We start from the raw sequence: 14,644 nt of genomic DNA, 5'->3' as shown, positions 1-14,644 counted from the left end.
TTTAGTAGAAAACACCTTACACACGTACAATACAGGGAGATATACTCCACATATGTACATTCCGGAACAAATATCGACCACCATTCATTAACCAAAAAAGAAAAACATTCACAACAGCGAAACAACACTCGCACACTTTGCTTTTCATTTTACCGTTTTACTAACAACACAAAAAAGGTTAAAGCTCACATGCATACGTCATGCGAATATGAGTATTGAGATCACAGGCCCAAACACTGTATCCATGACTCAATTTTTATTTCGTAATCGCAAATATAATTAGGTATATTTGGATTCCCATTTAGCCATATGAGGGTAATAGCTGAGTTATTGGGCAACACTGGTCAATGTTACAATAGATTGATTCCACGGGCCGTGTTTTGCTGACCCCCAAAACTATACATTATCATAGCAAATAAAAACAAAACTAACGTGGACAGATGTCTGGTTGGTTTTCTGGAAGGAGCAAATCAACTGGGCAGAAAAATCCCGTCCAGCCAAAGGCATAAAAGACAACTTAGTACATGAAATATAATGCAAAGGAACAAATATCAGAAGTGAGATTTGAATCCACGCCTACCAAACAAGGATGTTACAATTAAAAACATAGTGTTTTAGACCGCTCGCCCATTCTAACGCCGCAACTTTGCTTTTAATTACCCTCAGTTTCGCACTGAGGCCCAATGATAGTTTCACGCTCTCTGGTTCTCTGTTAATCCTGCTGGATGGCCGAGTGAACAGGATACAAGCTCCCCGGATTTTCCTCTGCCTGTGCTTGGTTTATGGGGAGTTTTGTTCGGGCCGTGGTATCCAGTTTCCCAGGGATGGACAGTAATATGCGGTCTGAGACTGCATTCGCTGCTTTTTAGTCAGCAGCGGGTGGTTGGAGAGGGCGGGGCCGGACAGGCGGCCTGAATGTTACTGCTGTCACGGTCTCATTCACTCCGGGAGCTGGGGAACACCGAGAAACTGATAGGTTTGTTGCTGCATCCGAAATGCGGCTTAGAACTGCGGTTATTAACGGAGGCAGTTTTGTAGGATCCTTAATAATCTCTCACAAAGCAAATGAAACCTGTGCGAATGTGAACACTGTTTTCCAAAATAGAGGGAATGACATTCATTATGGAAACAAGGAAACAGTCTGGTCTCGCTCATTACACAAATATCCATGTCACAGCGAACCAGCTATCGGGCGACAAATGAGTCCTCGCTTCGGACCTTGTCTGTGAAGAAGAATTCTGATTTGAGTGAAGCCAACCTCGGTTTTTTGTATGTTGTTCAACCTCCTATCCGACCGCAGATTAAATCGTGGAACATCAGCCGTGCTCAGCTGGCAATGTTTATGCCACATTTTCTTGCAAACAAGACTCACATGAAAAACCTGGAAATGTGAGACAACGAATGTGACCCGATCGTCTCTGGGTGGATTTGAATTACTAATTGTTCAGTTAATAGCCGAACGCGCGAATTGATTGCGCCACAGAGACAAGGCGCCTGGTACAGAACACCACCAATACAGCGAGCTAAAAGGTCACGTTGCAGCGAACAATATAGATCTCTGTACTATCAGTTTAATGTCGTGGATAATAGGGAGAACAGAGTAATTACTCAGTTAGAAATGAAATACAGTGTAACATCACAGGAGCACTGTAGTTGTTCCATTACAAATAGAATAACGTGGATAATAGGGGGATCACAGTAACTGTTCACATAGAAATAGTATAAATTGTAATATGGTAAGAACAGAGTAAATACACAATTATACATAGACTAAAGTGGAAAATCGGGGCAACACAGTGACTGTTCAATTAGAAATAGTATAAATTGTAATATGGTAAGAACAGAGTAAATGCACAATTATACATAGACTAAAGTGGAAAATCGGGGCAACACAGTGACTGTTCAAATAGAAATAGAATAAAATGGAATACAGAGGAAAACAGTGACGGTTCAATTAGAACTAGCTAAAGTGAAAGATGGGGGGATACATTTAACTGTTCAATTTGAAATAGAATAGAGTGGACGTTAGGGTAACACAGAAACTGTTCTATTACAAAAAGAATAAAGTGGATCATAGGAAAAACACAGTAACTATTCAGTTAGAAATAGAATAGAGTGTAATACCGGAGGAACATAGCATTTGTTCTATTTTAAACAGAATAAAGTGGATAATAGGGGGAACACAGTAACTCTTCACCTAGAAGTAGAATAAGTGGAAAATAGGTGAAGACAGCAACTGTTCTATTAGAAATATAATGGAGTGGAAAATGGGGAAAGCAGTAACGCTTCAATTAGAAATAGTATAAAGTGGAATAATGGGGGAGCACAATAACTGTTTTTATTTATTCGTTCATGGGCTGTGGGCGTCGCTGGCAAGGCCAGCCTCTATTGCCCATCCATAATTGCCCTTGAGAAAGTGTAACTCGAATTAGAATAAAGTGGAATATCAGGCGACCACAGTAACTGATCAACTAGAAATATAATACATTGGAATATAGGGGAACACAGTAACAGTTCTATTGGAAAGAGAATAAAGTCGAATATCAGGGGTACACAGTAACTGTTCAAGTATAAAAAGAATAAAGTATATTATAATAGTACACAGTAACTGTTTAATTAGAAATAGAATAAAGTGGAAGACAGGGGAATACAGAACAACACAGTAATCGTTCAGTTAGAAATATGGTAGAGTGGAATATAGGAGACCACAATAACTTTTCAGTTAGAAATAAAATCTACTGGAATATAGGGAGAGCACAGTAACTGTTCAATTAAAAATTAGAAATAGAATAATGTGGACTATCGGGGGACCACATTAACTGTCCAATTAGAAATAGAATAAATTGGAATATATGGGGATAACAGTTAATGTTCAATTAGAAATAGAATCAAATGCACTATTGGGGAAACGCAATAACTGTTCAATTAAAAATAGATTAAAATGGGATATCGGGGTTGCACAGTGACTGTTGAATTAGAAATAGAGTAATTTGGAATATCGGTGGACCATAGTAACTTTTCAATTCGAAATAGAATAGAATTGAATGCAGGGCAACAAAGTAACTGTTCAATTAGAAATAGAATAAAGTGGAAAATAGGGGGAACACAGTGACCGTTCTATTAGAAATAGAATAAAGTTGAATATAAGGGGAACACAGTAACAGTTCAATTTGAAATAGAATAATGTGCAATATGTGGGGAACACAATAATTTTTTAATTAGAAGTAGAGGATAGGGGTATTTAGGGCAACACAGTAGCTGTTCAATTAAAATAGAATAGACTGGAATACAGGGGAACAGATTAACCTTTCAATTAGAAATAGAATAAAGTGGAATATCGGGGAAACATAGTAGCTGTTCAATTAAAAATGGAACGAAGTGGAGTGTATGGGCAACCCAGTAGCTGTTCAATTAGGAATATGATAAAGTGGAATATAGGAGAACGCAGTAACTGTTCAATTAGCAATAGAAGAACGTGGAATATAGGGGGAACACCTTTGCGAACAGTGGAAATTAGGAGAATACAGCAAATGTTTAATTAGAAATGGGGACCGGAGGAACACAATCACCATTTATTTCGAAGTAGGCGGCTGGGAAACACAGTAACTGTTTAATTATAAATAGAGGTCACGGGAATGTAGCAACTGTCTTATTAGAAATAGAACAAAATGGAATATAGGGGAATATAGCAACCGCTTATTTAGAAGTTGTGGCAGGGGAAGACTGTGACGGTTTAATTAGAAATAGGGGAGAATTGAATATTCGGCGGTCTCAGCAACTGTTTAGTCATCGATAGAGAAAGCCAAGAGAACACAACAACTATTTAATTGGAAACATGGGGCGGGATTCACAACCATAAGGGATTGTATATGACACGGTAATGCATTGGTTTAATTAGCTTTTTATTTTACCTGTTGACATTGGGTGATTTGGATGATTACGCATCGCCTTCTCACGATTGGAGCTTGGTGCAGATACATCGCTGACCGATCAACTTAAAACCTCTACCTGCTGCCTGATTTGTGTCTTAAATACTGTTGTTCATCTGAATCCAGATAAATGAGAATCTGCCGATTGCACCGACTGCCGGCAACCCATCACCACTTCCACGAGAAGCTGGATGCCAGACGGATTGACAGAGCCCGGCTGCATGCGGTCCTGAAATCAAGTGGAGTTTGGCTTTTGGAGAACCTCAGGATGAAGCGGAAGGTTAAAGAGTGAGTGCAAAATTTCTTCTAATTTAATCAATGAAGCTCATTCACAATTGAAGTGCTAAGGCTGTTGTCAGTGTAAGGTTTTCAAAAAGGTTCATGAACATTGAAGTGAGGTATCATAGCTTTACGAACCATACAGTACATGCAATAGTACTTAAACATACTCTTAAAAGGTAGAACTTATTATCACACCGGATGATGGTTGGCTCGGAACTCAATCGTTTTCTAATTCTGAGCTCGGTATCTTAGGTCTTTACGAATTCAAATACTCATGAGAAACATCTAGTTTGTATCCATTTCTCCACTGCCTCCACGTGACATTCCACACAATTCTGCATTACATAATTATATGAAGTTAAAATACAACTCTATACAAGGAGAATGATATTAGTTTCTCCTTTAACATTAACGATAGTTCTCCTTTCTTAACGAGCTATTTTTCCATTGAGCTAAGAATTATATCTCCCTTAGTTCGTTATCTTATCGATAATTTCACTCTTGATCCATATAATTGCAATTCTACAAATTAAAACTTTAATTATCGTCTGTCTTTGTTTTGGTAACATATATACCAATCAACAATTATGATGTATGCCGAGGTGTTTGTAGAACTGATTCCTTTCCCACACTATCTTGAAATGACTAATGTTCTCTGAAATGTATGAATCAGTATGCAATGGTATGACTTCAATTAAATCTTTGTTATTTCATCCTGAAACTCATCATTGCTGCAGGATTATCCCTGGCCCGACAGCTCAATGGTACTTTAAATTGACTATTGCTTCCCAGCTTAAAAGCAATGGCTAAATGTTAACATCACTACAAGATAAAGAGAAACCAATACAGTCTAACATGAGCAGATTTAAGGACAGTCTGATTAACCCTTTCCTTACAGTGCCCCCTCTGTTGGCATTAGAGTATTTTAGATCAACACGAAACAAAGCTAATCAGTCATATATATCTTGAACTATTATATTGCACAGATATCTAGTCATTGATTGTACACATCTTCTCCCTCTCCAGAGCCACATTAACCATTCCATAGTGGTGTTGTCAGCGTGACTAACCATGTCTTGGACCCGTTCTTCAGGTTATCTTCATTATTCATGATCCACGCTGGTTGCTTCACCTGTCACTTCTGTACACACAACGATATCCCAAGATCATGCAGCACGAAACATCCGATGCACTCCATTCCTGCCCTTTCTGGCTACCTATCAAAAGATCGGGGGCTTGATTTTACCACCCGATATCGGGTGCGTTCTCGGCGGGGGGGGGCCCGAAAATCGGGGATTCCCGGAGCGGGACCGGATCCCGTCTCGAACCCGCCCACTTCCGGGTTCCCCACGGACGCGCCGGCGTGCGCGCGCAGACCCGGCAGGTGGGAATCCCGCAGGCAATTAAAGCCAGCGGGATGCCACTTGTGAGTATTGATCTTGCTCCTTCAGGTCGTTTACAGGCCTGATTGAGCTGTTTTATTAGGAAGGGTGGGATTTTACCTTGAACTGAGACTGTTTCCCATACTGGGGGAAACACTCTCACTTCAAACGGACGTGTTGCAGCCAGCAGCCTGTGGCAGCTGCCAAGGTGCATTCCACAGGTGGGTGGGGTGGGGCGGGGGGAGACCCTTCACCAACGCAGGAGGCCACTCCGTCACATAGGGCAATGCTTGCCCTCCACCACCCTCCTCCTAGCAAGAAGATTCACCGACGTGGAACCGCAACACCGGTGCGAGGACACACTTACCTACCTTGCAGAACCCCTCAGACCTACACCTTCCAGATGGGGGCCGCCTTGACCTCCTCGGAGGACGAACAGCATCACCAGCCTCAGCAGCCTCGCAGGCCACGCCGTCCGCCTCAGACACGTGGAGCCCCACAACACGGTGCTGTGGCACATCCACCTGCACAGCAGGAGGGAGGGCAACTGCAGAGAGAGATGCGTCGCAGGAGGCACTACCCTCCGCACAGGGTCGACAGACCGAGGCTCAGCTTCCTGGACCTCTCTGAGGAGCAGCGCAGACGGAGGCTCAGAGTCAATCGCCAGGTAGTCGCCGACATCTGCAGCCTCCTTAATGACGAGCTGCTCCCGGATGGACCAATCAGCATCTTCTTACCCGTCGCCGTCAAAGTCACCACTGCCCTCAACTCCTTCGCCTCTGGATCCTTCCAGGGTGCCACCGGGGACATCACCGGGGTCTGTCATTCGTCTGCACACAAGTGCATAAGGCAGGTTACCGATGGGTTGTTCCACAGGGCCTCGCACTACATCAACTTTGCCATGGATGACCGCAGCCAGATGGAGAGGGTGGTTGGATTCCATGCTGTGGCTGGCTTCCCACGGGTGCAGGGTGTAATCGATTGCACCCACATAGCAATACGGGCACCTCCACATGAGCCAGGACTGTTCATCAACAGGAAGGGGTATCACTCCATGAACGCCCAGCTCATCTGTGACCACCGCCAGAGATTCCTACACGTGTGCGCCAGATACCCTGGCAGCTGCCACGATGCCTTCGTCCTCAGGGAGTCCACCGTCCCGCCCCTCTTCCACGTACCCAACATCGGCAACGGCTGGCTCCTCGGCGACAAGGGATATCCCCTGCTCACGTGGCTTATGACACCTCTGAGGAACCCCATTACCGAGCCGCAGCGTTGATATAATGACAGCCACATTGCTACCAGGTCTACAATTGAGCAGGCTATAGGGGTGCTAAAGATGCGCTTCAGGTGCCTCGATCGTTCTGGGGGAGCGCTCCAATACGCGCCACTCAGAGTGGGACGAATTATAGTTGTCTGCTGTGCCCTGCACAACATGGCACAACAGAGAGGGGTGCCGCTGGAGGAGGCCCCATGCACATCCGCCACCCATATTGAGGACGACGATGAGGAGGAGGAGGAGGAGGAGAAGGAACAAGAGGAGGAGGAAGGACCCATGGGCCGAACACTGGCTCACCTGGATGCTCGTCAGGCCAGGGAGGCACTCATATGTCAACGGTTCTCCTAACATCAGACTCTCTGAGGCGTCCAGACCTCATCACGTGCACAGAGGAGCGGCCATACCAGCCCCCTCCACAGAAGAGCGGTGCCATTACTCCTGCACCCACTGTAGTGTGACCCAATGGGTGGGACCAGGTGTTTGTCGTCATGATGAGCCCCACGAAAGGGACCTATTGCACAAGCCGCTCAAGAATGGACAAGAGGTGGCAGTGGTGGTGAGAACAATTGTGTTTATTGTGTATGTGCAGTAAACGACTATAAATAAAAACATAACAAATTGTCATACACCCAGGTGCATTCCCTTTGTGTTCATAACACCCTAGCCTCACGTTTGCGGGAACCCCTACGTGGTGCTACCCCTGTGGCTCCAGCAAAGGTAGTGGCAGGTTGCTCTTGTTCGTGCCCTGACCGGGTAGATGCTTTGGGCCGCCGCCCCCTGGGTTTCGGTGCCCGTGAGGGCACCTCCACAGACTGCTCCTCCTGCACCTGTGCAGGGGCAGACTCAGCCACCTGGAGAGGAGGCAGCATTGCGGGAACTGGTTGAGAGGGGGGCAACGGGTGAGACGTTGGGGCACTTTGAGTAGCGTCCCCACTTCCATGTCCCCGTTCACCATCTTCCCTCTCATGGCCTAGGCCCATATAACTCCTTCCACCCTGCTGGACGGCAGTTTGGATGACCTGTGTGAGACCTTGCAAGGCCACGTGTAGTGTATCTGTCAGCCTGTTTATGGCGGCAGAATGTTGCTCACTCTGAATCCGAACAGCCGTTGTCAGGGCCTGGATGGACTCAATGTTGAACTGTGCGTGACGCTCGAGGGAGGCTAGCCTTTCCTCCACCGCAGACGTTCCCGCACCTACCCGCGACACTATCTCGCGGATACCCTCCTGTACTTGTGCCACCATTGCCCTCATGCAGGAGTTGGACTCCTCCATCACCTGCGCGATTGTGGAGAGTGCACGTGGCACCTCTTCCAGTACCTCGGCAATGTGCTGCTGCCCCTCGACGACTCTCCTTTTGACTGGTGGCCCCTGGGGTTCATCATCTGGGTCCGGCTGAGCAGAGCCTGGAGAAGAGTGCTCCCACTGACGCGGACCCTCCGCGGCTGCCCCTGCCACCAGGGTCTGCTCTTGCTCACATGTGCGCGGTGACTCACCATGTGAAATCCCAACTAATTGAGGAGGGGGACCCACCGAGGTGTGTGTATCTGCGCTGGTGGATGCTTGGCTCATATGTGACGATGGACCCTCAGAGACTGGCATGTCCTCTGAGGAATCGCCCTCCACAGACACGGCGCTCGCAGACGGCCCTGCAAGAGAACAAAGGGCAATATCAGGCATGTGGACAAATGTTGAGGTGCGGCAGATGCCAAGTGATGCTAAGATCATTCGCGATCATGACTGCTGAGTGTCAGCTTTCCGTTACCGGACTTTTCTGCAGCCCCAGCCTCGCCATCCGCCACGGACAGGCAATGCAGCGTGTGGCTGATCTCCAAGGCGTCCAGCTCTGCGTGCATTAGAACCACCTCGTGTTGCTGGCCCCCTCCGGTGCGTGCCCTTTCCCGGGCGTTCTTGCATCTCTTCTCCTGTCAAGGCAAAACAAAGATGCGTGATTGAGTGATGATTGCATTGTGAGATGCTTCAAGCATTGGTGTAGGTGGGTTGAGCGTGTGGGAGATGGATGGGAGGATGCGTGTGCCACATGCCCATCCCATTGTATGGGGATTGGGGTGTGTGGTAGTGTTCGAATGGGGACAGGGACGGTGGGTACGTGCAGGCACGGTGAGGATGATAGTTGAGTGGCTGTGAGGATTGATGCGGGAGCGCTGTGGTGGCAGTGCAGAAGGGGTTGTGAGGTGTTTGAGGTGATGTGGAAGACGGAGTGTGGGAGAATGCGTTAGTGTACTCACTTTGCCGGACCTAGTGAGATCATTGAATCTCTTGCGACACTGGATCCATGTTCTTGTGGTGTTGCCCCTGCTGCTAACCTCCGCGGCCACCTCCGCCCATGCCTTCCTGGTGGCGGAGGCAGGGCACTTCCTTCCATCGCTGGGGAACAACGTCTCCCTCCTCCTCCTTACCCCGTCCAGCAGCAGCTGGAGTGAGTCGTCAGAGAATCGTGGGGCAGCCTTACCCCTGGGGTGCTCCATGGTGTGCTCCTTCTTGTTTGCAGCAGGAGGAGCATTGGTGGACTGCCCCTTTAAATAGAGCTCCACCATCACTCAGGCGTCACTGCGCATGCGCAGGCCGCCGGCGCACAGCTGAGCAGCGGAAAACCCGTCACCTCAGGGAAATGACTTTAATTATCCTGTGATCGCGCGGGAGTCGCACTCATTTCACCGGGCGCGATACCCATGCGCCCGATAGCCCCCTTCCGCCGGGAACCCGCAGGCCTGCTAACATCGGGCCCCCGGTGTCTGGAGGTGTTTGATTAGTATCACCCCCCTGCATGGTCCCGATGTATAGGGTAGTGGCCAAGCTATAAAATTCATTCTTCCCACTGTTCAATATAATCAAGGACATAATCATCTCCAAGAGAAAGCTATCAACTAACGATCTTCATTAAGCTGTCCTTATTTTCACTAGATTGCGTATTGATAACAGATTGATAACTTTTGTCGCGTTGTACCCAGGTGATTTAGGTTAAGTACGGATGGGACATGATAGATAGAAACAGATTGCCCCCATTAGTTGGGGGATCAAAATCTTATAGCCATAGATAAAAGAATAAATCAAAGAGATTTCGAGTCGGAGAAACCTCTTCACTCCGAGAGTTGTGAAGCTGTGAATTAACGGAGGCAAAAATTACGTTAATATTCAAGATTGGATAGATGTCTGAATAAAAATATATTGAATACATGTTAGGACAGGGCGGGTAAAGTGATTGGAACTATTTGCCCGTGTGTAGGATAAACGCCAACAAGCACTGGTCGGGTCGAATGGTTTGTTCTCCTGGTATAACAATCCAAATTTTTGTTGATCAGTTGATATGTTAAGTAAATAAAGATGCCTAACTTCACATTGTCGAGCCAAGTTCCTACTGTCTCCTTCATAAGATCACTTATCAGTGGACAGGGCCCCTTTCTATTGGGCTGGGAGGCAATGTGGAGACCAGCGCCTGTAACATTCACGTCAAAATTACAGAAGAATTACAAATAACCCAGTTTATAGCACTCTTCAATGTTGCGACACGAAAGAAAACTATTAATTAAACTGGCGCGTATCATTCCGGTCCCTGCGGTGCAAGGCAGTTAACTCTGATGCCCACATGTCCTACACCACTGCTGAAGCTCAATCATGAACTGTTCTCTTTGAATCTTGAGCGGGAAGCGCGCTTTCTTACCAGGCAACGATTCTGTTCACCCTGGGAAAGCGGCAGACATCAAACACACGGCACACAATGGAAAAAATATTCTCTGATTCCTGTTCATTTTCACAAGAACAATCCATTTTCATCGTAACAGCAAGGAGGCCATTCTAAAATGGAGCACGGATGCAATTGAACTCCAGTTAGGACAGGAAGCTTTGGTTTCTTGTTTATTTTTTTACCAATGTCAGAATAAATGTCAAAGGAGATGTCATCACTTGCTTCAGCTCCTCCCTGAATTTAGTTTGGGTAGCTGCATAAATACACGTGTTTGTACAGGAACTCAAATACATAAGCATATATCCGGTTTCAGTTGCTATATAAGCGGGAGCTGAATAATCGCCTAGATATTGCGCGGTGCTGGTCAGTCTGGTGGTTAAAAAACTCACGCCAGCTGTCATCCACAACAGTATAAAACTGCCCGACACAGTGAACAGTAATATTATGGATTTCCTTCGGTTCTCCATCTCAGGATCGCTCTGATTCTCACTAGTGTGACCCCGAAGGCCCCTGCGGGCTCTGTTGGCCACTAAAATACGTTTGACTGTCAAACAATTAAACAGTAATATCAAAGCAAACGGAAGCCATGTCATGAAAATACTTTCCAACCAGGAGAACGCTACACCGGCAGGCGATGAAAAAAATTCCACCCTGATGCGGCAACCCCAGTGAATATTGTTAATTATTCGTTCAGGTTCATATGCAAACCAAAAGGGGATGTCCTTTAAACAGTGCAGGACAGTGACGGTTGTTAAAACCGAGGCTACCGTTCTCACGATGCAATACTTTGCCTTAAACTTCTCACAACATATAGCTACAAATCGGTCAAATGTGAACAAGACTGTAAACCATACCGACACATTCAGGGTAGTAGCATTCATGTATAGATTGAACTTACAAACGGCAGTGTAGGACAGGAATGAAAGTACAAAGAGATAACTGAAAATATGATACATTATTACATTGAAGATCATGACCAGGAGATCTGCGGTTGCCATGGCCACCATGTAGCCAGAGATACATTTGGAAAGTCCGCAATTTCCTCTGGAGAGAATCACGATTGTCATTATGTTCGCTGTAAGAAAGGGGGAGAAGAGGTAAGTAACGGGGCCACTCTGATAAATCTCACAGCATATTGTGCGTAATGTACAGATGTGTTCCCACTTAGGTTGATAAACACGGATTGTTTCTTTTATTATATAGGCGAGCGTTGACGACAATGTGTTTAAAATAAAGAAATGATTAAACACGCAGTATAGAGGAACTGAAAATCCGCCGTCCTTCCGGCATGTTTCAGGTATGAAATATAATGTTGCGGAAATTACTGGAAAGATATGAATTCAAATGAAACATTCAGCTGAGAAAATAATCATTTAATTTAGGTGAAAACTCTGGCCTTTTTCTCGAGTCGAGGGAGCTGCTCGGGAACAGAGCAGCAACTGGTGCGATTTTTTTTATATTTCAAAATAAACTTGATTGATAACATTTGTAGAAGTACATACAATGCAATTCAAGCCATGCTTCAAACACAATACAGGTCATACAATTTACAACGGTACGTACAATGCAATTCAACGGTGCCGGTGCAATCAATGCAGTTGCACACCAGACGTTGTACACACAGTTCATGGCACCCTAGGGTGGGACCGTGAAAGTTCTTTACAGCCGAGGGGAGGGAAACAGTTCTGTGAGCGGCAATTATTTATCCAAATATTTTTTAAAGTCCCCTGTTGGGTGCTGGTGGCTGCATTCTAAGGAATTATCAACTTAAAGCATAAAAAAACAACTGTACAAATGAAATGATTACCATGGACACTAAGCAACACATCCCTTGGTGATTTATATACTGTTGGAGGGACCGGGGAATCAGCCTTGCCCTCCATCAGTATAGGGAGCGAACTTGAGCGCCCGGTGCCCACCATCTACCGACCAGAGCAATGCCTCACCGGCCAAACTGACTGATAGGATTATCGGTGATATTCACCAATTTGTCGCGGAGGATAACAGACTCTGCAATGAGGACATTCTCGGAATCTGTTACATAATCAATAACAGTGAGATAATCGACAGCTAGGAGACAAAAGGATACCTACCGGGCACACCAAAGGTGGCGAGAATGGGGTAGTAAATATCCGTTATCAGTAGAATTGTTGGCCGTTCCATTTTTTAAAGGAATGTGTGAATTCCGTCCAGCTTTACGGTTCCGACTGGAGTGCATCTAAAATTCGTAAATGCTCCTCCTTTATAGGCCAGACAGTGCCCGGTAAGAAAATCAGATTACACAATATTTGGCGTTAGTTACAGTCACTTAACAAACAAGGTGAGATTTTCCACTTCAGCGAACCCGAGAGGGCCAATCTGGAAATAATGTACCTCAGTCGATGGAACTCCGTCAATTAGAATAAATGAACGGAAAGTAATGCCAGGCCCAATGTGCTCTGGTCGCGTACTGTGATCCGTGCAGGGAATATCACTGCTGAGCATTGTGTTAGCTTCTTGGGGCCTCACAATAAATCAGTGAAATCTTAACTCAACCATTACATAATTAAAATTGCTTTCTACTGTGATTATGACTGGTGTTGAATCTACTGTAACATTATTCATTGGCACCCTGCTCTAAAATTAATGGCGATGTCGCTACTCTAACATTAATGATGGTGACCCTAATCTAACGCTATTTCTGCTGGCTTTAATCTAACATTATTGATGGTGATCCTACACTAGCATTACTGCTGCTGACCCAGCTCTAGCATTACTGATATTGAGCAACACTAACATTCCTGGTGGTGTGCCTAATCTAGTATTATTGTTGGTGATCATACTCTAACATTACTGGTGTTGACACTAGCGTAACCTTACTGGTGGTGACTCTTCTCTAACGTTAATTGTGGTGACTTTAGACAAACATTACTGGTAGTGACCTTACTCTAACAATACTCGTTGTGACTCTGCTCCAACATTGTTGGTGGTGAACCTATTCTAAAATTAATGGGGGTTACCCGACTCTAACATTAGTGGTGGTGACTCGACTCCAATATTACTGGTAGTGACCCTACTCTAACATAACTGGAGTTTACCCTAGTCTAATATTACTGATGGTGACGATACTCTAACATTGCACGTGGTGATCCTACTCGAACATAACTGGTGGTTACCTCAATCTAATATTACTGATGATGACTCTCAGTTATCATTGTTGGTGTTGTCTCTACACAAACATTACTGGTAGTGAACCTACTCTAACATTACTGGTGGTAACCCTACTCTAACATTACTGGTAGTGAAGCTACTCTATCATTAGTGGCGGTGACCCTTCTCTAACATTACTGGTGGTAACCCCACTCTATCATTACTGTAGGTGACTATACTCTAATATTAATGGTGGCAACCCTGCTCTGACATTACTGATGGTGATCATACACTAACATTATTATTGGCGACCCGACTCCAACATTACTGGAGGTCACCCTACTCTATCATTACTGGTGGTGAGCCTAATCTAACATCACTGGTGGTGACCGTCCTTTAACGTCAATGGTGGCGACTCTACTCTAATATTAATTGTGTTGAATCTACTCAAATATTACTGACAGTGAACCTATTCTAACATTAATGCTAGTGACCCTACTTTATCAGTAATTATGGTGACTATTCTCCAACATTAATGTAGTGACCCTAATCTAACATTAGTGGTGGTGATCCGAGTCTAACGTTACTGCTGATGATCCTAATATAACATTAATGGTGGTGCCCCACTCTAAACAACTATTGGTGACCCTACATTTACATTACTGGTGGAGAGCCTAGTCCAATATTAATGTTGGTGACCCTAATCTAACATTACTGGTGGTGACCATATTCGAACATTAATTGTAGTGACCCGACACTAACATTACTGGTGGTGAACCTATTCTAACATTCATGGTCGTGACACCATTCTAACATTAAATGTATTGACACTACTCTAACATTACTGGTGGTGACCCTACCCTAAAATTAATTGTGGTGACGCCACTCTAACATTACTGGTGGTGACCCTGCTATAACGTTACAGTTGGTGAACCTAC

At 45.2% G+C, this 14,644-nt stretch overlaps 1 protein-coding gene across 1 annotated transcript; it reads right to left on the bottom strand.

Annotated features, from left to right (window-relative positions):
* Positions 1-2,342: 2,342 nt before the first annotated feature.
* On the bottom strand, positions 2,343-12,740 carry LOC137331572 (probable G-protein coupled receptor 139). The gene is made up of 3 exons (XM_067995459.1): positions 12,671-12,740; positions 10,796-11,652; positions 2,343-2,471 (listed from the first exon to the last, which is right to left on the bottom strand). The coding sequence occupies exons 1-3, from the start codon at positions 12,738-12,740 to the stop codon at positions 2,343-2,345; spliced, it is 1,056 nt and encodes a 351-aa protein (XP_067851560.1).
* Positions 12,741-14,644: the final 1,904 nt, after the last annotated feature.

Source organism: Heptranchias perlo, chromosome 2 (genome assembly GCF_035084215.1).
Source record: "Heptranchias perlo isolate sHepPer1 chromosome 2, sHepPer1.hap1, whole genome shotgun sequence".
Taxonomy (NCBI): domain Eukaryota; kingdom Metazoa; phylum Chordata; class Chondrichthyes; order Hexanchiformes; family Hexanchidae; genus Heptranchias; species Heptranchias perlo.
This window is presented reverse-complemented; position numbering and strand designations above follow the sequence as displayed.